The following is a 25,607-nucleotide window of genomic DNA, read 5'->3' on the forward strand; positions in this document are numbered from 1 at the left end:
AGAACAGTGAAGGAAACGGCAGACAGAAGTGCTGGAGGAAGGCCAGGGGGCCACACACCACAGCTAAGCCCCAAACAGCAATGAGGTGTGACAAGGGGAGAGGAAGGTGCGACTTCAGCACACCTCTGCTCCTGCTGCTCCTGCCTGCTGGAACAGCCCCTCTGGGAGACAGGGACCCGGTGAGAAGTCAGAAAGCTCCCAAAGCACTTCCTAATCCCCGGCCTTTAGCTAAGGTTAGGCTGAACTTGGGGCAAATGCAATGGTGGCAACTGGTTGCCTGGCTGTGTGGAGACAGGCTGGAGGAGGGAGGGACCCCCCTCCCCATGTGCATCACTGGGCACGCAGAATCTGCGCAGTGTCCTTACCAGAGAGGCAGAGAGGGTAATTTAAACAAACAAGGCCCCAGTGATGGAAATTTCTATCTCAAAGCCACCATATGGAGGGAAATCATCTGACCACAATTTACCTGTTAGACTTCAAAAGTGTCTAGGTCTCCTCTAAAGAAAAGCAGCCTTTTCTTTAATGAAGTTAAGTACTGTATTTCAGCACCGTGTGTTGTGAAAAGGAAGCAATTTGGATTCATTTACTGAAATTTACCTTTCAGATGCAGTTAAGTGAAATTAAAAGTTTGTCTGAGTTGACAGAGTTCTGTTTTCCATCACTGCATTGTCTTGAAAGAAAGGATAACAGGCTAAGTGCTTAAATTCCATCCAAACTGATAAGGTTCACTCTACACAGGCACACTCAGTGCAGTTTATTACACATTGTCTCCCTTCATCCATCACTGGTATAACTTTTTTTCCCCCTAAAATAATTGTTGCTTCTAGAAGAAATTGATATTTGTGATGTTATTGCATTCGTCTGGGGTTGAACAGTCAGCACTAGGCTATCAGAGAAATGCCATTTCCAATTACAGGGGGAATTCATTTTATTTCCCATTAATAGCAGGTTTTGCAGGGCTAAGCTTACATCTGGGACAAGAATCTCTTTTTCTCTTGTCTGATTCTCTTCCTTGAATTCCTTTTCTATACAAGTGAAGCATCTGTGCATCCTCAGAGTCTTCCCCAATGCTGTCTTTGCCCAGATCTCTGCCTCGGCAGTGGGAGTGAACCTCTGATTTGCCCATGATGCCCTCTCTAATTCTTTCTTCCCATCGTTGCATTTCTCGCTTTTGCATCCTCCAGCTGCCATCATTCCTTCCAAACCTCATGCCTCCTGAAGCATCCTCCCAGCTACTAACTCCCCTCCCTCCCTTTTCCCAGGGAGCTTCCCTCCCGCCCTACTGAGGGCCACGGCAGCTGTAATGCTCCTACTCCTCTTGGGAGAGGTTCTCCATTGTTTTGGGCTGTCTGTAACCTTAAACTGTTTGCCTGACCTAGAACAAAGGTGCAACACTGATTTGGCCTTTGCTCACTACTCTGAAACATCACAGGCATCTCTGTTCTTTCAATTTACTTAGCAGCTCTTCATGAAAAGCCAGTGAATGATCTGTAATTAATTATATATTACAAGGAGAAGCTTAGCTAACACAGTGTCAACAGAAACAATAACATACTCTGTGTGCCAGACTACAGCCTTACAGCACAAGGGTTTTGCGTCCCCTCCTTGCTGCCCCAACTGACTTCTGGCTACAAGAGCTAGCTAGGGTCTTAATATTGTCTCCATTCAAATTCCTCCCAATGACAGACTTCAGATCTGCGCCTTTCTGCAAAATCAAGTAGTTAGAAAAAATATCCTGCTACTTGAAATCTCCATTTCATTTTGGTTCTTGACAAACAATTTCAAACACAAATTGTAGCCAGGCAGGGCTTTTTCATCTTGTTTAGATTTGGAGGGAAGGAGGCAGATGGGAGAGGAAACCACACATTTCATCAGTGTTTTTTACTTTTTTAATAGCCTTCACTGAATTGTTCAGTGAAGCCTATTACCCAGGAGATCAGCAAATCTCAGATCTGTCAGAGACAGGGAGAAGACAGAGCAGGAGCTTTCTCATCCTCCACAGCAGTACTAACCTTCAAACACACAAATCTAAACACCGTCCACTCAGGGGTGCCAACTCAAATGCCTCAGCTGTTAAGACAGAACAAAAACGAAAGGACAATCTCCAAGGTATAGCTGAAAGTAAATACTAATAATGATGTGTGACATTAAATGATGACTCATTTTTCATGAGGCCATTTCAGATTGTAGCTGTAACCTCGGATCAGACCAGAAAGACTGTGTGAGCTGAAGTCTTAGTGGAACCATTAATTATGGATTTCCTGGCTTTTATAAGTTGGAGTCAGACCTTTGATGTTCCTTTAAGATTGTTCTCCTGTGTTCATTTCCTTTGTTTCTGTGCTGGTAGCTTAAAAAAACACCTTAAGATTTCCATAGGAGTGTATGAGATAGCCTAGAGATCCATAGTCCATAAAAGCCCTGCAATTCATGGCTCATAAAGTCCTGTAATCCACGGTCAATAAAGCATTGGAAAAGAGCTGTATGAACCACGGTCATTTCACAGTTCAATGAGGTTCATACAAGAATCAATAATCTGGTTTAAATTTGCCTGGATTTGTCCTCCACCTGTATATTTCCCTTTGACTTTTCAGGTTGAAAGGTGGCTCAGACAGCTGAATTCTGAAGACCTTGCATGGAAACAATGAATTTTATACAGCTTTTACCTCCCCCAAAAACATAACAATGACCTAAATCCCTCTACTTTGTCTCAAAGTCAAGTTTCAGGTGACAACAGGTAAGTTAGGAAACTCAAAGTGGAAGAAGAACCATTAGGAGAGACTGAGCCACAGCTCAGGATAACACTAGATGCACGGAGCTCAGTCCACACAGAGACGTTCCATACAGAAACAGGAGGGGGGGCTCCAATTTAAGTATATGCAATTGTGTAATGGATATGTGGACAGGCCAGAGTATGAGCTTCCAGTCTATCAGTTATCCTCCAAAAATGAGTGCTAACAGTCTCACTGTTGAGTGCTGGTGAACTTTATTGGGGCAACACAACGTAAGTTCACGTGCTTTGCCCATATTATTAGTCTTCCTACCTGTTTCCTCCCAAGAACGATCGTGCTACAAAGTCTGGTGACAGGCACAAATTTCTGCTCTTTTCTTGCCAATCAGAAGGGAACCAGTTAGAAAGAACACACTGTTTATTGCCTTGTGCAAGGTCCAGCTTGCAATTAATACTGATGAAACACAACTGCCAAAAGCACAATATGCAGCAGCTGGTTTATGACAGTCGAGACCCCATCCAATTTATGGGGAAACCAGAGCTGGTAGTGAGTCTGTGATTTAGCTGAACAGTTTGTAGTTTTTGTTTTGTTTTGTTTCCAGGAAAACACCAGAAGTTGCTCCAGAACTGCAGAAGCACTAAATCCATCTGAAAGCACCAAGGCAAACTTCCCTTATTCCAGCCTTTCCTCATTTCTAGGGCTGTGATCTCCCACTAATACCTCCCTGGGATCTTTCAGCAAGCAGGCTACACACAGAGTCTGGTTCATCACCAGCGTGGTGGGAGCGGAAACTTATGTTTCCTCATCCCAATCTGCACCCTAATGAAATGGAAGTAAAGGGATAAAAGGTTTTGATTCAGATGAAATCTCTCACGAGCACAGAGTGAATAATTTAACTGTAACCTGGAGAGCTACCCTTTTAAAGACTTTTCCTAGGAATATTTCTTACTGAAATAAAAACAACAAAAGGCACAAAAGTCTGCCAAAGCTATGCAAGCACCACTGCTTTAAGCTCCCAGCTGCACATTTCCATAGCCCTATCAGGCCCAATATCCAATATCCTTTCCGGATAGATGAGAAGGGGGCAGGAGGAATGTGGCTAACTGCCAGGCTCCTGCAAGATCTGACTGTTTAAGCACCCCACTTACATTACTGGTAAGGTGAGCTGACCCAGACATCCATGTGGAACGCTGGGCCATCGTGGGACACCACGATTTGGCATGTCCTAGGTAGAAGACATATACAGAATTCCCTCGTTTTTGAGGTAATGAACTATGTAGGACCAAATACTTTTTAGTTCATGCTTAAACAACCTCCGTAGAGAGGATCCAACACTGAACACTCTTTGAGAACAAAACAGATCTGATTCTTCTTAACAAAGCTGGCATTAACATCAGATATACCCTTATTACAGTAAGATTTTTATACACCACTGAAATAACAACCCTTACATCACTTATCCCAAGAAAAGAAAACAACAAACCACAATAAAAATGGGGCAACTGCTCCTTAAATAGGATGAATAGTAATAATAATAACAAAAGAATGCAAATACATAGAGGTTTTTCCTTAGTAAAGGCAGAAGCCTCCGAGAGACTCTGACTTACTTGGATTGCTATGGAAAAGCACTTTAGGTGCTATGAAAATGGGAATAAGATTAATGCCAACAGAGAGACAATAATGATATGTACAGGTGAGCAGCCAGTTCCCAGTTTGTTGTTTTCAAGCAATCTGAGGTGTTAAAACATTTCAGCCCCAGAACACAGAAGACTGTCAGATATCTCAGAATCTTGAAAACTCCCAGGAGGAGTCTAAATGGCTGGAAAATGGCTCAGTCTTTGGGCTGAAAACTGACAGTAAATATTGGAAAATAATTACTGGAAGTAGGGCAAAAAGAATATTTTCCCTCGTCATTTTTTCCTGTTTTTACTCTGGTAACTGTTTATTTCTGTATATTTTAAATATTCTGAGTATTAGTGTTCTTTCTACTTTAGATTAAATGTTCCTATGAGCCTTCCTCCAAGTTTTTCATTATGCTCCAAAAACAACACCTCACTCTCCATCTCTCCCATTTAGCCTTTCTCCAACCCTTCTTATGGTCTATCAACAAAGGCTGGGATCAGTAAAGGGCAACTATTTAGGAGACAACAGGATGAGGACAAGAGCCATAAAAGTTATGACTCACCTGTCTTCTATCCGAACCCAGAGGTCATTGAATTGCCTCTGGCGATGATGTTTGTACTGCTTCTTGTGCCATTTCTTCTGCCTGCCAAACTCTTCCAGCTGGCTGATACTGTCCGGCAACAGGAGGTGAGGAGACAGGCTGTCTTCTTCGTCCATCTGCAGGGGCTCCAGGGAAGGAGACGTCAGTGGGACCTGCTCAGAAAGCTGGAGGGCAGGCAGGGCTGTTGCTGAGGACCCTTCCAAGGCTGGACTTGTCTTTGTCGTCCTTGAACTGCAAAACACATTTAAACATTTGGTGAACACGTGAGGGACAGTGCTAAGAAAAGGTGAAGATGGAGGACTACACCACTCCGTGGGTGCTGCTAGCTGCTAAGGAGGTGTACAAGGAGAGAGGCTTTGCTCTGGAGCAGTGGCTAAACATAGCAGCGTATTTCCTAGAAAACTGCCAAGTAAACACCAATCTGAAAAATGGTGAAGAGACAGATGATAAGCTATTGTTGATCTCTTGAATTTTAACTACTTACAGGTTTTGGAGCCTCCTGTATGGGTTACCATCACCTCCCGCAGTGGTCTGAAGGCTAAATGGCAAAACTGGGACACTCGCTGAGGAAAACAAATTGTCAACTAATGAATGCCCTAACAGAAGCAAAACTTAAACGAATGAGGTAACATTAGATCCCTTCTTTTTTTCAACTTTGGATATCATCTGTGGGAAACAAATAATTGTTTTGACTGCAACAGTAATTATATTTGTTCATCTGAGTTAGGACTGGTGACGGGAATGCCCAAACTGCTGACAGAAGCACAGACTAATGGCTGGCCTGCTGGGATGGGATTTGTGAGGTCCAAACTATAGCATTTTTTGTATAATCAAGAAGTTAGGCAAAAAAGAAAGGGGATAAATGACCTCTCCTGGGTCATGAAACAATACTGCCGGAGCTCTTCACTTCTCCTGTTTGAAATACTACCACCTCTTGCATCTGACCGTAAATCTGCAGCAAAAGGCCTTCTATTGATTTCATCTTCTACGGTTTCACTGATTTTAGAAAAAAAGTCAATATAAACTCTCTTCTTTGATACGTGGCCACGTCAATTTACATTTTTGAGCTATGATATCTGAAACAAAAATCTAATAAAGCACTACTGACACAACTGGATTTTTTTTTCTAACTTCAGTAGAAGTTCCTATTTGGTCTTAATTGCAAGAGAGGATGGTCCAATGAGTTGCAGGTAGAGAAAATGGAAGAGAAATAATAGGCAATATGAAGCTGTGGTCTGTGAAACTATTTCTATTACATGGATGCTATGACTTTTATGACAGAAACAATTAAAGCCACGTGAAAAGCTTTGCCTCCTGAGTGAAACCAGTAAGACATTTTAATGAAAAAGTAATAAGAAATCCTAAACTTCATTGGTGACAATGTACAAAATGTGCTGCAAGTGAAACCACATGTTTCATTTACAGAACATTTTGTTCTCTTCCAAAAAAGTCACATCTACTACTAATAATAGCAGCTTTTTTCTTTTCGATATTTTTGATGTCCATTACAATAGCACTCAGGATGGTCATATCTATTTCCACCGCATCATGTTTCACCTAAAGGTCCTTTGATCTTTACTAGCTACTGAGTATTAATTATCACTGCTATGAGACTCACTGGCAACTACAGCAACTTTGTCACTCGTAGCCAACATTAATGATTTTTTTCAGAGATCATATGACAGATACAGAAAAGAAAGATACTTGCTTAAATTAATTCTAAAATTCTCCAATGTTGCTTTCATTAATAACAGACACCAAGAAGTCCCATATATTCCTGTTTTTCCAAGCATTCAGACTTCCAGTGAGTCAGTTTTGAACTCATTCACACTCATTCCACACACTATTTTAATTTCACAGAGAGATCTACTGGTTCTAGATGTTTTTTCCAAGTAAGACTTTCTTCCATGATTCACGTTGAGGATGAGTTTTCATCAGTGCAGCAACTTTCTCTGAAAGATCTTGGAGCTCTCCAAAGTTTTCATGTTTTCTTCACTGTGCTTATGACTGCGTAGCAATACCATCTCCAGAGTCAAGTAAAAGGAAAGGCTCTCATAGATTTGCAATGGATGGGTTCATTCACGTCACAGCAGACACACTCTTAATTTTTATCCAACCATGGTGGTGGATCAGTCAAGTATCAACATGCGAATACAGCCACTTTGTGGCTTGGAAGACAACATGGTGCAAACTTGGCCGGATGGTTTGGGCAGCTGGGAAGGGCCTGGACCAACCGTACACAAGCAGCATGTGGGCAACTGCAACAGCAGTGGGCAGCAGAAATCCCTGGCCTCATCTCCTCCTGTGCTTATGCCAAAGCAATGGGAATACAGGTTGATGGCTACTGCCCAAAGATAGATCGTGCTGGTACTACCCTGGATACCTCTGCTCTTTGGTGTTGTGTTAACACACTCAGATCTTCCTACAAGCCATCCACTCACATGCACATCAAGGTGAAGAGCCCTGACCCTGGCTACCAGGCTGCAGTGGGCAGAAACATGGTAAGAAGGCAGGAGAATGAAGCAGATGCAAGAACCTGAAGCTGAAATTGAGCTGCTGCCAAATTTCTGTTTCCACTGGCTTTGTGGAACCAAAACCATGTCTCACGCTCTGATCAGTTGGCAGCAAGATCGCATCAGTAATTCCTCGAGATGCTCAAGGCAGGAGCAGCCCCCACATCAGGCCACATCTGCCAGTAAAAGCCTGGGGCCACCACTTGGTTCCCTGAATGCTTTCAGAGACATCTGAACACATACTTTCCACCTTTTAACACCTACTATTTTGTTACACATGTTTATCTTGCTCTGAACTCCTAGTAAACTGGAATCAGTGGAGAGGTGTTTTTACGGGTTGAGATTTTAGAAACCACTTAATAGGACTGGCAGCTCACTTCTTATTAAAATTAATGAGTTTGGGCATCAAAATCCCAATGGTGGCTTTGAAAGCTTCTGGCTTAATTGTTTCCACTGCCATCACATGAGCCACAGGTTGTAAACTCGATATTTCAGAACATTCTTTGGGAAGAGAATAAATAAACATTGAAGAAATGTTAAAATGTTGTAACCCAAAGAGGGTTATAAACTAACCACTTGTTCTTTAGAGTCGATGCATAGGGAATATATCCATTGTGGCAACTGCATATTACACTTGGTCAATATTTGTTCCACTATTCCTGCACTACTAATAATTATCCCAAGACCTAAGAAAGACTGTTGAAGATTATATGTTGATGCGTGCTTGCATCTATATGTTTTAAGCTATGTTGAAGCACTGAAGCTTGAGAATATTGGGAATCAGAGGGGTGAAATATCCTTGGTAAAAACATCTGCAGACTCAACAACTCTTCCTAATAAATGAAAACAAAATCACACACAGCATGTGAAAAATAAAATGGTCTAAAAAAACAGACACAGTGACAATAACAAAAAGCCAGTCGTCAAGTTTTAGACATGTAAAAATGATTTGTTTTTTGAAATTGACTTAATAAAACCTAGAGAGCTAGTTGTTTCCAAATCCGATCATCATCCTACAGACGTTTAACAAAAAGTAAAAATAAAATTTTCAAACCAGCAGAATATGCACATTTAATCCGAATACATTGTAAGAATAAAGATATTTTAATTCAAAGCAAGGTAGACTTCCTATCAGATGATAACCTTCCCACTGATTTAATTAAAATTTTTATTAATACATTTAAAATGGGCCTGAATTTATTCCTATTCTGGATTTCCCCCCCCCTGAAAAAAGACACCCCCTCCCACCCCCCCAATATTTGCAATAGGATACCTGGGCAATAGATCTCTTCACTGCATGAAGCTTTACCGTTAGATTCACTGATGATTTCATGGACTATTTCATGCCTTTCCTTTGGTCTCAGTCTCATTGCACTCTGTTAGCACAGCTGCACTGGATGAAACCATGGGGATATAATATACTTTTTTTTCACTCCTTCACTACTGCTGAGACAGCTTTTCAAGATACATAGCTATTTTTAAAGCCACAGAAAAGCAGAGCTAGTTTTCACTTTGTGAGGCCACAGTGCCTTTTCTCAAGAAGGAGTGAGAAACCACCCAAATATCTTGGTCCATACAAAGATCTCAGAGATTTTTCATGAATAACTTGATACAACTCCAGGCTCAGAGGTTCCACCCATTTTTAAATGTATCATTCCCACATGGGATGGTGTTTGAGAAACTAAAAATATTTCAGGCCCTTAGGTGGGTTTCTCTCATCTCTGACCTTAATTTCCTTCCCTGGGAAGCACAGTTCTGCAAAACAACCTCCCTGAAATCATGAAGTCCAAATAAGAAAACCAGGGAGTCTCAGCAAACAACCTAAGTTGCTTTATCCTATGGAACAGAAAATAGTGAAAACAGGAAAACATTTGTTCTTATTCATTCTTGAAAATGCTTAATCCAACAGACAAAGACCCCTGTGGTTTTGTTTCACTTCTGGTGGATTTGCCATCCTTTTCTAATTCTTTTCAAGAATTAAAAGAACAAAACAAAACATGCAAGTAGATTAGGCAGTTGTACGCTCCATTAGACTGTCTCAGCATTTCTCTTTCTGCCTTGTGGTCTCCAGTGTCTCTGTGTTGGCACTGATTATAGAAATTTGACTCATCATCAGGATTTGCCAGGCTTACAGAGGGGATCTGGTCGGAAAAACAAAATGAGCATCATGAAGTCCTGTAATAGCTTCTTTTCATAATTCCCATGCTCACAATTGCTCTGGCCCTACTTCCCCTCAACCCCAAGCCACCTGGGATTGCAGACGTGCCTTCCTGCCTGCCAGGCAAGCACCCCTCCTGCCCTCACATCATCTGCTCGGAGGGCTTTGTCCATCTCCCAAGTGGAACACCTCCTCCACAGGGCCACAGATTTGCCCTCGCTTTAGCTCATGAGATAGGAGATGCCATTCAGAGACCCCAACAGAAGCACCTCCTCTTACAGCCAACTCACTTCAACCACTCGTCAGTAACAACAAGGAACCTACTCCCCAAGACAACGCTTTTAAGCACTTTGCTACCTTCCATACAACTAAATCTTTCATCTATTTTTCAGTGATTTTGCGGTAACATCTTTGTTCACTTGGATACGTGCAGAATCTCTTAAAACCCAAGTTGGCCAATTTGTTATTTGCATCTTGTCTTTGTGGTGTGAGAAATGGAAAAGCGTCGTTCAGCACACTGCCATGGTTTGCATCCACTTTGAAAGTAAGGCGCCGGTGCCGAGCTTTTTCCTTTGCTCCTTGCTTCAGTTTTCAAGACTGTCAGACAAGGAAAGAATTTGTTTCGAGAGACAAGCTGTGGTGATAGCACGGAATGTGTGATGTGGCAGCTTTATCCTTATGCCACCGTTCTTGGGATGCACCAGGACTGTAGCCAGGCACTAAGTTAAGAACATTTTATTATAGACGGATTCCCATAAATTTCAATTTGGGAGTCTTTGTCAAAGCAAGAATTCATCAGTCCTTCATAAGCATCTTGCCTCCCCTTGCCACAGGCCACAGAGACATCTGCTTCTTGCTTTTTTTTTTTTTTTTTCCTTACGCATCTCTCAGAGAGAACAGTCATCCCCACCACAAGATGGGCACCAGAATGTCCTGTCCCACAAGAAGCTTGACATTTCTTTCTTTTCCATGCTAGGATGAAACTCGGATTTCCATAGCTCTTGGGACAGCAGCAAACAAAAGGAGAACAGAAAACCAGGCAGAAATCCTAACTCACCCCAGCACAGCTTATAGGGCCTCCCACTGTTGATGTACAGTACAGATCTAAGCCATGGTCTCTCACATTACCAGGTGACACCAGTATGTACCATCACGGAGTTCACCTCCTTCACGTCAAAAGTGTGAATTTATTTATTCCTTACTGCAAAAGAGAGTAACTCCAAAGAAGAGATCGGAGGACTAGATTTGTCCCATACTGCTTCAGGTGTTCAGCCCAATTGTTTAATCAATCACCATATGCTTCCCCTACAGTCAAAGGAAAAAAGGTGAAAACCCAGGCTGCTGATTTATCCTATGTATTTGCATCTGGATTCTCTGGAGACGCCCACCCCTCTCCTTTAGTGACCATGCAGTCCTAATCTATCTGAGCTGATTCAGACAAGTGCCATAAATTGCTGAGGATGAATTTGGGCTCAAGAGACAGCAAAACAGAATACCTGTGAAATCCCTGGCTATTCAATCACCTGAAAAAAAGCTCTGGTTGGCTTAATTATAACGAGGTTATTTTATTTAGTATGCTGTGCCTTAGGCCTGTATGCTACAGTTAAAGCATTGCCATTTCTTAACAGAATTTGGAAACAAAGTTGTTTTCATTTTTGCACCAGTCTACTACAACTCACGATCAGTTAAATTAGGTTAAGTAATTAAATTAGATTACAGTCCACCCAAAACTTGGATGGTATCTCTGGACTTAAAATCCACATCACAGCATTTGTCTGGGAAGAACCACTGCTTTTCAAGAACTGTGACCTTAGTCTGAGAGGGAATTTGGTCCTCCGTATAAACATATAAATGCAAATACTCAACTCTGTGCATAAACAAAGTGAAAATCTTGTGAGGTCAAGCTATTCCCATGGATTTTAATGTTTTCCTTCCTAGTCTGAGAAACTATAAAATGAAAGAAGTGTGTAGAAGTTTTCTTGCCTATTCCATTTCATTAAAAGTGGAGCTGATCTGCGGCACAGAAGAAATGTAAACTTTTTTGCAATTTGAGTGGTTGAATTTACTGAAAAAATGAGAGAGCTAAAACATTTGTAATGTGCCATTTCCACATTTTCAAATGGCCTTTTATTTCAGAAAAGTCAAAATGTTTCATTTCAGCACTTTCTGAACAAAGCTTTTGATTTTTTTTTGAGTCCTCTGTTTTCAAAGACTTAAACGCTACAAAGTGTCCTTTTTTGTTTAAAAATTGATCTCAATTAAAAAGGAAAACCCAACTAATAAATACAAATGACAAAACCCAACCCCTGCCTTCAAAGACGTCCTCAGAATATTCCTTTTCATTTTGCTGTGAACTCATTTCCCCCTTCTCAAGTTTTTTTTGGTTCAGTTCCTGAACTAAACCATCCTTTGTTCATGCTTCTTTAGCGTTAAGATGTATGAGCAGTGCGCTCCAGCCTCAGAAGACGGGCTGTGCCCACAGAGGAAGGATGGGCTGACTCTCCAGTCTTGCTTCTATCTCCCACGTTAATAAGTAAATAAGATCCTTCTCTGCCCTTATGGCACACAGAAGGGCTCATAGCCTCACTTCAGACCTTGCTCCCTAAATCTTCACACTCTTGCTATCACCATGCCAGCTAATTGTTAAGCTATTTATACCTAGGTAGTGTGGTTTATGCAGAACACTCATAACATTGCTGCCTTTGGAGCCTCACTGCCTCACGGAAGTTGTACTCAAAGCTCCTTGGAGAGGAACCTGTCCCACAGCTCAAGACAGTCTATTTTCTGCTCCAGCATCCTGGTTCAATGTGGGATCATGTAGCTACATGGCTGCCCTGGGAAATCTGGTTTGTTCTGGAAGTCCACTTCACAGAGGACAGAAAGGGCCTGGCATTCAAATTACAATTCCTATATGCCCATGTACCACTGGAAGACCTGTCACATAACATTAACCGCAATGTTTAATCTTCTTCTAATGAATTTTTGCATGCTGACTTTGCAATGAATTTACAATATTTCTGCTTTTCCTCCCTGATTTTGGACAGAAACAAATACTGGAGTGTCAGCACTGTCTCTGGAGTAGAAAACCTAACTTCTGGCCAATTTTTCCAATAACACACAGTTTTTCTGATGAATCTAAAGTGATGTGATTACCCCACAAAACAACATTTTAGGCTTGCATTCTTATTAAACTGGAGTATTTTCAAGCTTTATTCTACACTTTTTTTTTTTCCTGAAAACCATTAGTAATGAGAGCAAACATATTACTCTTTCTTTTTTAACCTAACTTTTTAATAAGCACACGTGTATTACTTTAATAAAGAAGAATGGTGGACTTATTACCGGGCAATATAATCTCTGTTTCCTCTTTATAAAATCTCAGAGCTTTCTATGTTAGTTTGAGGTGATGTCATATTAATTATACACAGCAGATTTTTCAGGTGCTGGAAATTAAATTCCATCATTCAATAGGTCTTGCAAAGCATAACATTTTTATCCAGTTCAGCCCAATCTGCAACATTAAGTTTTTTCAGGTCTAATTCTGATGTTTCCATAGTTTTGGTTCAGGCTTAGGTTTGGGGCCAGTTCTGGTTCTACGGTTTATTTATGGTTTGGGCAGAGTCTTAGAAACTAGACAGTGATGACCAAATACCAATGACTTATCTCAACAGTTATGAACTCAGACCCCAGAGACAAGAAAACAAGGAAAGGTCTAGAAAAAATCCTTCTTTCTCCCCCAGCTGCCATAACCAAACTAGAAATAGTCACCAAAATTCACCTCTCTCCTAATTTCATTTTAAGTCAGTTGCACTCGTGATGTCTGTGGCTGTCTGCTCCTCTCCAGTCGAGGTCAACTTTTGGGACACTGAGCTGTATGGACAAGCATAAAGGCAGGTCTGCTGACTCAGTTGCCAAAACTACTCTCTTGTCTCGTGTGTTGTTATTCCCAAACCATTCTTGAACTTCTGTTTAAGCATAAAAAAATTAAGGATGAATTTGGTCCATCCCAGTATTTGTCATCCAAGGTTTCAATATTAAGCAAAAGATTGACAAAAAACAAACAAACAAACAAACTTGCTACTACACTTTTGATTCCTCGATAGAATTACTGTTAAAACATAACCATTCTGTGTATCTTTCTTGCTTGCTATCCAAATCGAATTCTGCTCCCAGATTTTGTCCTTCAGAAACTGATTTCCCTTCTCTGCTGGATCCCCTGGAGAGGGAAACATCTGCAGGAATACATGTTTCTCATCACATCTTAAAAATAAACTCTCTACAGAGACATCAACCAAGCACAGTACTAAATGCCTAACTCAGTACATTTTTGCTGACTTTAGACTTATATTAGGGACCGGCTATTCAGTGTAGCCTGGTGTTGTTTTCCGCACTTTCTCCTGATGTTTTTGAAGCTGGGCTCTAGCAGGAATGAGATACTGGGTGGATCACAGATCTGTACAAGCATGGCAATTGTCTTCCTTAAGTACCTTGTTCAATACAGACTCTTAGATTACAAGACAACAGATAACGCAGGCACATAAGCAGCTGCTATCTCTAGAAGAGGAGAGACATAGACCACTTAAACTGAGCAGCAGGCAGAAGTGTGGAACCGAACAGCCCTAAGAAGATCATGCCTGTAAGAGACCCGACATCTCTGTTACACCAAATCCACTTTTCCTCTCTGTAGCTGACGTGGTAAAACATCTGATCTGCTTAGCCATTAATGGCTACTGAGCCAGAAAAAGGAACACGGAGCCAGGCTGCCTTTCTCCAAAATATTGTTATAGCCCATCTGCATCATTTTTATCACAAAGCCTGAGTGTTTCCAAGAAAAGAACTAAACAGTTGTCAGAAATCCTATTCAGACAACATTTCAGCCTGTCTGTGGGCATTTTTACTGCACGGTAATGGACAGAGCCCTTGAAATATAATGAAGGCAGAAGAGTTCTTCCTCCAAACTCCACTTGCTTTAACGTCTAACGCTGTTTTATCAAATCTAACGTTAACAGATTTCACAAAAGGTCTCTATATATTAGCCTGGTTTCACTTGAATTCCCACTGTATATTAGCTCATGCTGATAAAACTGCTTGTATCAAATACTCATTTCTGCCTGACAAATCCATTCTTCATTATAATTCTTTGTTAATGAAGCATGCATATTGCTGCTGAAGCCTTGGGGAAGAAAAGTAGCTTCTTTATTCTATTTTTTTTGGTTGTTAATTGAAACCTATGGGACTAGATCTTAAAATACAGTTCGAATATCTAGAAATATCTGAGGCCACATGAAAAATTGATTTTTAATGAATTCAGGCAAATCTCACCAGCTAGTTACTAACACGAGGGCCAAGGTCTTGCTCTACTTAGAAGAGGAAAATTCTCCGTGACCCGAGCTGGTGCCTTGCAGCAGCATTACAAGGCAGGGGCTTTCCTGAGCTCCATCATTTCTCTCCAACACCAGTTCTGATATTGAGAGGATGCTGCTTGCATCCTTGGAGAGGACCCTGAGAGGCATTGCTGAATGCTTTCATTGGGAAATGAAAGCCAAAAAGGGGAAATTTTTTTCTGACATCTGTGAGATGTATTCAGAAAAGGTATTCAGAGCTCAGCACAATTCATACAGGATGAGGAATAAAACCAGAAAGTCACATCAGCCTTCCTAGGTCCTCTACAGAGCTTCTGAAAAGGGGGAAGGAGAGTGGTGGGTGTTCTGGTGCCCTTCATCTTCCCACGGAGGAAAGGGAAGGAACATCCATGCATGGCTACCAGGGGCTTTCTGCTGCCTCAGCAGAGGAATTCAGCCAGCTGTCTTCCTTGGACAGGCAGTTATCAGCACCCTCAGGTGCTCTTCATGTAGTCTACAGATTTCATTTGTCAGTGAAAAGCAGTAAATTAGGCTGAGGATTGGCAGGGCTGAGGCTGAGGCCTCATTAGGCCTCATAATTAGGCTGAGGATTGGCCCCCTTCACTGGGGGCACTTTGTGAATGTGACAAACGGCTCTTGTCACAAGCTTGAGCAAACCCAACTTCTACACAAACTGTTCACACGCACACACACGAGCGTACACAATACCAGCAATCAAGCCCAGCTCTCCTCCCATGAAGAGAACCTCACGTGGCAGTAAATGAAACACCAGGAAAATGAGAACCACTTGTTTTGTTGTCCCCAGAGCACTGTATGTCACTTAGGAATCCTCCTCCCACCATTGTATGTGCGTGTGTGTTTGCTTAGTCTGTGTGTATTTGTTTGTTTGCCTGGAAATGTTTTATCTAAGTGCCAGTTCTCTGAGAGGGTATCGCAGACCAGCATTTGTTGCACTGCCTAGCTACAAAAAGCATGTAATATCACTTTTAACAAGTCTAACGGACGTCAGAGACCCATCAAAACTATGCCTGGCATTTGGCTTCGGTTTTAGCAGTCATGTTAGCCTCTTATCACTGTGGAAAGCTGGAACATTTTCAGAACAACCAAACCTGGTTTGGTTTGAGGAGGTGCTGCAACCCAGCTCACATTACAGGAAAGCCAATATTCCTTTGCTAACAGGGGACTTTTTACCTCAAAATCACTCTTTTATTCTCAGAATAATCTTGTAATTTAAGATTGCTTTTTTTTTTTTTTTTTAATATATTATTAAAGTGAACCATCTTATCTGTCTGTAGAGACTGTCCCCTCCTTCCAGCCTTATGGGATCAGGCCATCTGTGCCACACGGCCCTGCACTGGACATACACTTTATTTTCAAAGGGTCTGGAGGAACAAGGGTTCCACTTCTGTGCTTGCAGCCTGCCTTCAGCTTCTGCCTCTGTCTTCCTAATCCACACTGAGTGTCATTGTTTGCTAGTTCTACCTGTAAGGGGCTTCATTTTTTCTCTCACCATTTAATAAGCGAGGACTCCTCCTGCCTCAGACTAACTTCCCCTCTAGGTGTTGAATTTGCAGCGCAGGTTGGGGATGTTGCCTTCAATAAAAGGGCCCCAGAGGAACTCCAGTTTCTGTTATCCACAGTAGGGTTGAATTTATGTTGCTATCAAACACAGAAAGCCCTTGACTTTTTTTTTTTTTTTTTTTTTTCTGCTGTGGCTGTCTGCCCTGGCAGCTCAGATCAGTCCTGGATAGGCGGTATCTCCATACCCCAGGTGTGAGATTGATAAGCAAGCACCGGCCAACACCAAGACCAGAAACAGGAAAGCCCCATATAAATCTTCTACTTTCACTAGAAGCAGCTCTACAAAGGAAACATCTGTACAAGAATGTGTTGGTAAGTCTCAGGCACTGAAAAGGAGACTCAAATGACCCCTGTGTCATATTCTGCAGTAGCCAAGATATATCTTGTATTTACTCAGAGCAGCACACGGCTGCCAGTGGTTTTACAGCTCTCCTGACAGGCCTGAGCGTGGCCCATCACACCCCAACAGGGCAGGGATTGCCCAGTGGTTTAGCGGTTAGTAGCTTAACTAATGCTAAACTAGCCATGCTGTCAAGTTTTCCTCAGGGAGTTAAAAATCCCGTCATGCCCCAGCTTTCCATCCACCCATGGGAATAAGTCCCCACCCCACATGAAGATAAGTGAGAAGAAATACAGCAGAGGTTAAGGGACGCTGAGCTGCTGGGAGCCTTGTGAGCATTACGGACAGATAAGCGTGGGCCGGACTGCAAAACTGTCCCCTCGTGTTGTTGAGAGGTTACCCACACAAGATGTTTTAATTACGACCGCAGAATGAAGGATTCATCTGACTCATCTCTCTGCAACGAGAATAAGCACTTGGGGCTGCCCCAGCGGGCCCTCTGAGACAGAGAAGTTTATTCTGAACTCAAGCACAGGCTACTCAAGCAGTGCTCTTTTTAGCTCAGTTTCCTAACCAAATGATGACACCCTGCACGTAAGCCTGTCTGTCCCTCTGTCTATTCCCTTCTCCAGTAACTATCCGACAACCCGTTGTAACAGAATTATCCCAAGTAGCACAGATATCAGAAAAGATTAAATGTCCTTATTTGTATGAAAATACGCAGCAAGGAGAAAGACTTCTGAGAAAAGGCTCAGGTGTGAGCTCAGCCCTTTCCTAGATACCAGTCCAATGATGAGAAAACCCATACGACACCTAGCCTTCATCAGGTCTGTCATTTCCAGTCTTCTTTTCTCCAGACCAGACAAACAAAGCATCCTCAGTCTCTCCTCAAAGGACATGCCTTCCAGCCACTGATAAAAAATAAAACGTGTCCTGCTCCATGACTTCATTTAAAACATGCCTATGCATGTCATTTGCTTTCTTTCACTGATTTGAGTGGGAATTGTTAACCATTCAGCAATAAATGCTTGAATACATAAAAACTGACTTAAATTCATGGCTGTATTTGTAAAACAAACAAACAAACTATAAAAAACTCTGTTAACTCTGCTTTGCTTCAACTCTATATCCCCTTTCTGCTTGAGGGGGATGTTTCAAAAATTGCCTCAGGGATTTAAAACCTCTGTGCCTGGTAAATGTTAATAGAAGTTACACTTCCCATTTCATATATGACCAAAAAGCATGATCAACACGTAAAGTTTATACACATGCAAAATATTAATTTAACATTAGCAAGAAATCACATGCCTCTGAGAGAAGAAAGATGATTGCTGTGCCACAAATGCAAAGCAAGGTTTGCATTGGCAAAGTGGTTGCAAAAAACCATCCTGTGGCTCTCTTGCACCCACTGACTGTCAGTCAATGAGCAGAATGACTGCTGCTCCTGGAGCAATGGAGTGGTACTGCAGAGGAAGAAAAGGGGTACACAGCAAAACTCTGTGTGTGCCCAAAGCTGGGTCAGAGGTTAGGGCACAACTCGGTCCTTCAAATCTGCATCTGCCCGGATGAGAGAGGCAGAGAAAGAGCCACCTACAGACCTGGACTGTACCACCATCAGTACTACCCTAGCATTAGACAGCCTTGATTCTTAAAACTGCTGATTTCAGAAATCTTTTTCTCTCCTACGTTCACACAGGGATTTCTGGATCTTCCCAGTGCTAGAATTTGATGTGTAGACTCCATGGATGTTGGGAATAATTCCTTGTGCAATGATTTAAAATGCCACAAATGCAGGCAATGTTACAATCTAAACCCACTACAACACCAGAGGTTTACTGCTCTCCTTGTAGAGAACCACGTGAGTTTGTCAGCTAGCAATGTTTTCTTTCCCCTTCAGAAATCAGGAGGAGACAATACCACAAAAGTATTTGAGATCCATGTGAACCTCGCTTAGCCAGTGCGGATTGGGATTTACATTCCAGGGGTATAATGAACAGAGACGCAAGGATGCAGGCACACAACGTTATTAAGCTCTTGAAGATTATCCCAGTCTCACTCAATAACTTAGCCTTTTCTTAATGATACTGGCATTTATACAAACTGTAGCTTTTAGCAAAGCTCAATGCCAACAGAAACCAGTAACATGACAGAGGCTGAACGGCAGCCCAGTGTAGTCCCTTGTGTTAGAGCTCTGGACAGGCTGTATCGTTTTTCCTCAATGGAAGGGGGATGTGTTTATCTGGGAAGTGTTTCATATCAAGGACAATAGGGGAACTGTTTGGCTTTCCACAAATAAGCTGGTATGCAACTTCTGAGCACTCTCCAAGGAAAACGCTGGAACACTGGCCATGTCTTTCCAGCAGGGATTTCATGTAAAGTAGTTAATGCCCCACATCCTTCATCCTGATTTATTCCTGCTTCATCCTTGTTTCAAAGTGCTGCACTCACTTCAAACACAACATGGGGCTCATCTCTGTGAATGCGCACTTTGATCGCTGGGGACTCCAGATTTGTATCGTCCCTTCAAACATAAACAGAGATGTGGTGTCTCAACAGAAGTATTTCTGTGACTGCCTTTATTTCTGCAAGAGCAATTTGGAAATGCGAACCTGGGATCAGATGGTGGGAGATTCAAATCTAGTGGCCAGACGGGGCACTGGATACAAAAGCACTTGGACTCTATGACTTTGCCGCTGAGTTACTGCAAGTTAGTTGGAAAATCTTGCCTTGAGTTGATGTGTTTCATGGGAGTCAGTAGATAGGATTCATTGTACTACTATCCACAAACGAGAGCACCAAATTAGGTCTTATTTGCTCTGCAAACTGTGACCTGCAGAGTGGCACTCACAAAGATGTGAGCTGGTGTGACTTCCCATACAGCAAAGAAAGGGGAAATATCCCAGTGCTACTCCTTACACAAACACTGGTGCCCGTTTGGAGCAACTGTTGTCTCACTGAGGTCAACAGAAGCTACAGCTGCACTAGGTGTAAATTTAGGCTAATTGCTGGTGCTGATGAAAACAGCTGAGGCAGACAGATGGGCTCTGCCAGGTCCACAGTGGTCACAATAGTGTAAATCCTCCAGTTGCTTCTGCTGACAGACTGGAGGCTCAGAGGTCTGTCGCAGTGGCAAAGGATCCGTTTTACACAAGCACAACAACTGCAGTCCACACAACACCAGCCTGAACAAGAAATCAAGGCTGAGACCCAAACATCCATTTCCTATCAGACACTCCAATCTTTGCATGTATTAATTCTAAAACTGGAATATCGTATCAGTGTATTTTTAGCAATCATGATTGTAGGAAATTGTCTTCATGCAGGATGTTCTTCCATTGTATCAGCTGACTCCCATTACCTCTATATGCATATACTCCATCTGACCTGTTTTTCCTCCCTCCTGTTTCTTTTCACAGGTCCATTTTTCATTCTTCCTGGAATGTAGAGCATTTGGGAGTGTAGGTGGAAAGCCAAAGTCTTTCAACACCCATTAATACAAATTTGTTTTATTAATTAAGTTTGTGGGAGGAAAAAAAAAATAAGAGAGCTGATCCTCTACTCTGCAATCATGAATCACTGTCATGCACATGAGGAGACATGTCCTCTGAGACACTGGAGGCTGCTTCAGACAAAGTGATTGAGTTGCTTTCTTGGGAAGTCCTGAGTCATCAAACACAGCAGTTTAATTCCCAGGAAATGGGAAACATATTGGCATGACATTCACTTGTATGGAGCACAAGCTCCAGAGAACGGTGAACCTCCAAAGGTTCTGGAGATCAGTTTAGCTTGTGGAAGAGTTTTAAAACTTGAAAGCTTCTCTGAAGTATATCTGATCTGGAGCTGGGTAAAGTAGTCCCAATGTATGATTTACTGCATGAATTAAACTCGACATTACAGATTACATGGGAATTTACTTTGACTTCTAATAAAAATGACTCAATGATTACAACATGAAAATATGTTCTGGCTTTTAAGTTATTCACTCTGACAAGTGCTTCATATATTCACTATTCTTAATTTACTAGTCATGTTGTAAGAACTTACTTCTTTGGCGTTCCTGCTCCTAGCACTTAACTAGAAGGAGCAGCTGATACACATTGTTCTTAGTCTGATCCTTCACCATGGTTCTCCTACAGTAATACACAGAGATTTCAGACCCAAAGTTGGGTCAGGGCCAGAGTAAAGTCACTTGGCTTGGCTAAGATATCATGAGTCATTAAAAAGAAGCCTATTTTGCATTGAAATAGACAAGAAACGGCAGAAGATTTCATTTCATGTGTATGTAAGAATGACCATCTTCTTGCGGGGGCAATTCAGAAAAGTAAGTACCTTTCAAAACTTGCTACAAGATCTGCAAGTTGTCATCTGGCCATGTCACCAGTCACACAATTTTGTTTTGGAGAGCTTCTAACCCCATTTGGACTGAGAAGCATGTCCCTATAAATAGCTGAACACTCATGGAAGATGTAAAATTAATTTGTCACTGTATTGCTATGCAGAAAACTGTATCCCCAACTTTTTTTTTCTTTTTTTTTTTTTTCCTAAGACTGTGTTCTTGAAGGAATTTTGAGCAAAAGTGTCAATGAAAAATTCATTGACTACTCTCTTGCCCTGTTCCATTTTTAGGAACTCATGCATGTGAAAGAGATCCCCTCAAGCAGAATTACAAGTAATTACACTTATGCTAAATCAAGTAGCTCTATTGATGGCAGCACAACCCACAGACCTCCTGGCTGAAGGAAAAGTCAGCTCTGGAAGAGGAAAAGCTATCTGGCCTAACGTGTGAGGTCTCTTTGCCTGACAACGTGATAGTGAAGGTAAGGGAAGTCGGCACTGCCTAGACAAAGTGACAGCAAACAGACCACAAACTTCCTTAGATAAACGACATCTTTCAAACCACACAATACCACTTGATACCTTTGTGCCCCTTGAGCTGTTACAAAGTGCAGCTGCACTTCAGCCCAGATTGATATCACTTGGGACGGAGGCCATCAATCCACAGGACAAGTGCAGGCTGAATACACAAACAGAAAATTCACACAATCTCCCCGTTTCAATATAACGCTGGAGAGAGGATGGTGCAATTTTTCCAAAGGCTTAAATGAGTCTGATGACATTGTCTCACTTGAACACAGAGCCCAAGTCCTCCAAATAGGAGGGGAATTCATCTCACAAGATGATTAAACATCTAAAACTAGCCAGACGTCTACTGCAAGCAAGTTCAGCTAGCTAAGACACCCACGGACACTCCTCTAGAAAAGCCAGTCTTTTTACATCGACTCTAATAATAATAATATGTGAGCAAGCTCTCTGTTTTCTACTGTTTCTTTCATGGCACCTCACAACCAAAGACAGGAGACGATCAGCTATAATCTCATGTTAATGATGCCTGCTCTAAAGCTACTGGCACATATGGAAGCCTTGATGTTGATATCAGTACAGTTTGGATCAGCTTTATCTCTAGCAACTACGGACCAGGACTTTAATCTTACATTAACGATGTTAGCGTGAACAGATCTGCATCAGAGTTGGCTGGATGCAGAAAGAGGATGAAAAATCAACTTCCCTCTGGAACCAAGAATTCCAAAATTTGGCTAGGAAATAAAGAACTAGCTCTGATCTTCTGAAGTCTCCAAGGCTTTCTAAGTTGACTATTAGTTTATAGAGCACGAGAACCAGATCTAAAACCGACGGGCTGGAGAGCAGCTGAAAAACTAGGAACCATAGTGCTGGCTTCATGACAGTTCAACAAGCAAGCTGCCCTCTGAGCCAACAGAGCCAGGCCAAGGTTCCCCAGTGGCTCTGTGTGCAAGTTCCCGAGGAATACAATCATATAGAATACGAAAATATTTTTCTAAATAAACTAGAAATTTTCCAAAGATAAAATCTGATTATAGAGAAAAGTGAATGCCCCACTGGGAAAAACGGTCAAGCAAAATTCCTGAGAAGTTCTCTTCCATATTCTTTCACCAACACCGTGAATTATCCTGCTCTTTCACAGGATGAGTAGTAAAAATAAGTACTATTTTTTTGTAGCAAGTTCCACTCTTTCAGAAGGCAGGCAGTGTTTAAAGATGGCCTAAAGAACATGCACACACACTGGCCCTAAACAATGGGAAGGAAGTGACAGGATAATTAAGTTTCTATGGCTGAGAACTTGTAAGTTGACTTTGCTTCTTTACCATGACTTGGAGGTTTCCTTCAATTTCTTTCCCCCTACGAGTTACTTTGATTGGCTCAGACCCTATGCTTTGTGGCTGTAAGGCAATTATAGACACAAAGAAAATTAAATCGCAAAGGAGGATATTCTAAAGGCACACGGGAAACCCTTGAAAATGTACTGTGCATATTTTCATGACTAAATGTTTTAAGCATTAAGTAGTTATATTCTCCAATGTTAGATGAGGCAATAAATTTGCCAATGCATGCAGATGAACCCCATTTAATCCCTATACACCACTTACTGCAAATTATGCTGTCAAAGAAAACCCTAAATAATGGGTTTGCTTTTCTTCTGAGGGCAAGGAAGCTTGTGAAGGGAGTATGATCTTCAGGCTCAGATCAAGTGAAAGATCCAGAGGTTTACAATAAGATTAAGAAGAATTGCAGCATCCCAAGGGGCAGATTATTCCACCCACAGAAATAAAAAGTGTGCATTTTTCCCAGTCTCAGAAGAGACAAGATCCAGAATGGCCTAATATCTCCTCAGGTCTTTTTTTTTTTCCTTAATTAATTCAGTTGTTCCCAATGAAAGTGCCACAGCTCTCACAATTTTTTCTTCTTTCTTTTAGAAATAAAACTTTACTTATTTCACAACTTTAATGTTCTCCTAAGGGTATCCCAAACATTAACAGCTAAGTGGTCCAGGAAGAATGAGAGTGGAGGAACCCTGCCATGCTGGCACCCCAAACAAGACACTTGGGTATCCCAACAAACATGGCAACTGCTGGAAGACGCCTGAGGGCTTTGATGTCTGCTGAACTGGCGTTTTTACTAAGTAGGAGTTACGGGGCAAGTTACATCAAAAATTTTCCATCCAGCTCTGCACACCACCTTTTGAAGGCCATGGATCCCGATGGAGTGAAAAGGCTGCACTGCTGTGTGGATCAGGTGTGCTTTCATCCCATGGGGAACAAGAAAACATTTACAGTAGAGGAAAGACACTTCCATCATGAGACAATGCTGATGCTGGGGAGCCAGGGTCACACCTGTAGAATGCTGTGAAAAAAGGAGAACAAGCAAGCGCTTTGCTTCAGAAAAAGGAAAGGAAGCTACAATAGCAAAGACATGTTGCTTCGACTGGGCCAGGAAGTTCAACCATAAGGAGGAAGGCTAATTAATTTCTACAGCAGAGCTCTGAGAGTTTGCAATAAACTCTCAGATGGCCAGAAATAAAAGCCTGTCCTGAATTCTCCCATTCTGAAAGAAGGCAGCATTGAGCATAATATCTGAAAGAGCAGTCTGATGGAAATGAGCACCGCCGTGTGTTTTTCTGGCCTAGAAAACTGTGTGCAGTATGTCAAGGCTTGGCGCATGGCAGAAGGTCAGAGCTGATTCTGAGAACTCAGTAACAATAGAGAGTCATCACTGGACACAGGTGCTTCCTGAATTGATCTCGCAATTTGGCTGTTTCCAATTAAATGTGAAGCAGCTGTGGCCCTTTATGTGCTCGACTCACTGGAATCCATCTAAAGGGAAACTTTCTCCCGTCTCCTCCTTTCCCCACCCCAAGCAGACAGCCCTCTGCTTCAGCCTTCAGCTCTCTGAAGAAAGAGAGGGGCAGGGACAGCCAACTGGCAGAAACCCCACTATTAAAAGCTACCCTTTTTCATCTCAGGGCAAAGCAATGAGATACTGATTCAGCTGTTCATATTCCAATGCCTTTATTTGGGGACGACAAAGACAGCGAACAGAATAAGAAGAAAATATGAATGCTGTTGAAGGTTGTCGGGCAAACAGATTCAGGATGCTTTCCCTCAGGCAACAAAATAAGCAAATGAAGCCAATGTGGGGGTGAGTTCTGAAGTGTTTACAGCATTGTTCTGCATGCTGAGTACAACAGAGTCCTTTACAGAAAGGGATGAAGCTTTAAAGAAGGTATTTCCAATAGTCAGATAGTGGGATTTTAGAAGGGGCTCAGAAAAGTCAGCACAGAGCCACCAGGCAGATCGACAGGAGCTAGCAGATTTCAGAAACCCAGTAGGTGCTAGTGTAGCTCCTGGATAGCTCTGCACCAGCTACCTGTACTTTACATGAACTTTTCTTTGCCAGTTCATTGATTCTGGAGCCACCAAAACCCTCCACGTCTTAGCTCTCTCTTCTAGACTGCTAAGGCCTCACTTTTTCTCCAGCACCTTAAGAAAGGAAGAGCTTGGATCAAATCTGTGGTTGTCACTAGACAACAGAAAAATAAGACCCAAAGCAATCGCTTTGGTTGTCTCAAAGAGGAGCCATCTAACAACCTGTGCTTAGCATCTTAGATGCAGAAAGCCAAGAATATCCTGGCTTTACCCAAACTGTACGTAACTGAAGGCATTTACAGCTTTTGTCTTTGTCCTGTTTAACTCTTCTCAATGCTTTTCTGATACACAGGAATAGCAGTAGTTCCTTCTAAAATGTATTTTGTCCTTTCTGAAAAAGGTGTTAGAGATTAAACACAATTCCAGACTACCCCACCTATTTATGGTAACATTGCTTCA

General features: G+C 42.0%; 1 protein-coding gene across 5 annotated transcripts in view; it reads right to left on the reverse strand.

Annotated features, from left to right (window-relative positions):
- TRABD2B (TraB domain containing 2B) overlaps positions 1 to 25,607 on the reverse strand; it is a 286,541-nt gene that overhangs the window by 18,575 nt on the left and 242,359 nt on the right. For 2 of the 5 annotated variants that reach the window (XM_083845611.1, XM_083845610.1), the window contains exon 6: positions 4,915 to 5,184. In XM_083845611.1, the coding sequence (XP_083701737.1) occupies positions 4,915 to 5,184 (270 nt within the window). The other 3 variants (XM_083845612.1, XM_083845613.1, XM_083845615.1) reach the window with 3 other exon arrangements.

This window comes from Anser anser (genome assembly GCF_964211835.1).
Source record: "Anser anser genome assembly, chromosome: 8".
NCBI lineage: Eukaryota > Metazoa > Chordata > Aves > Anseriformes > Anatidae > Anser > Anser anser.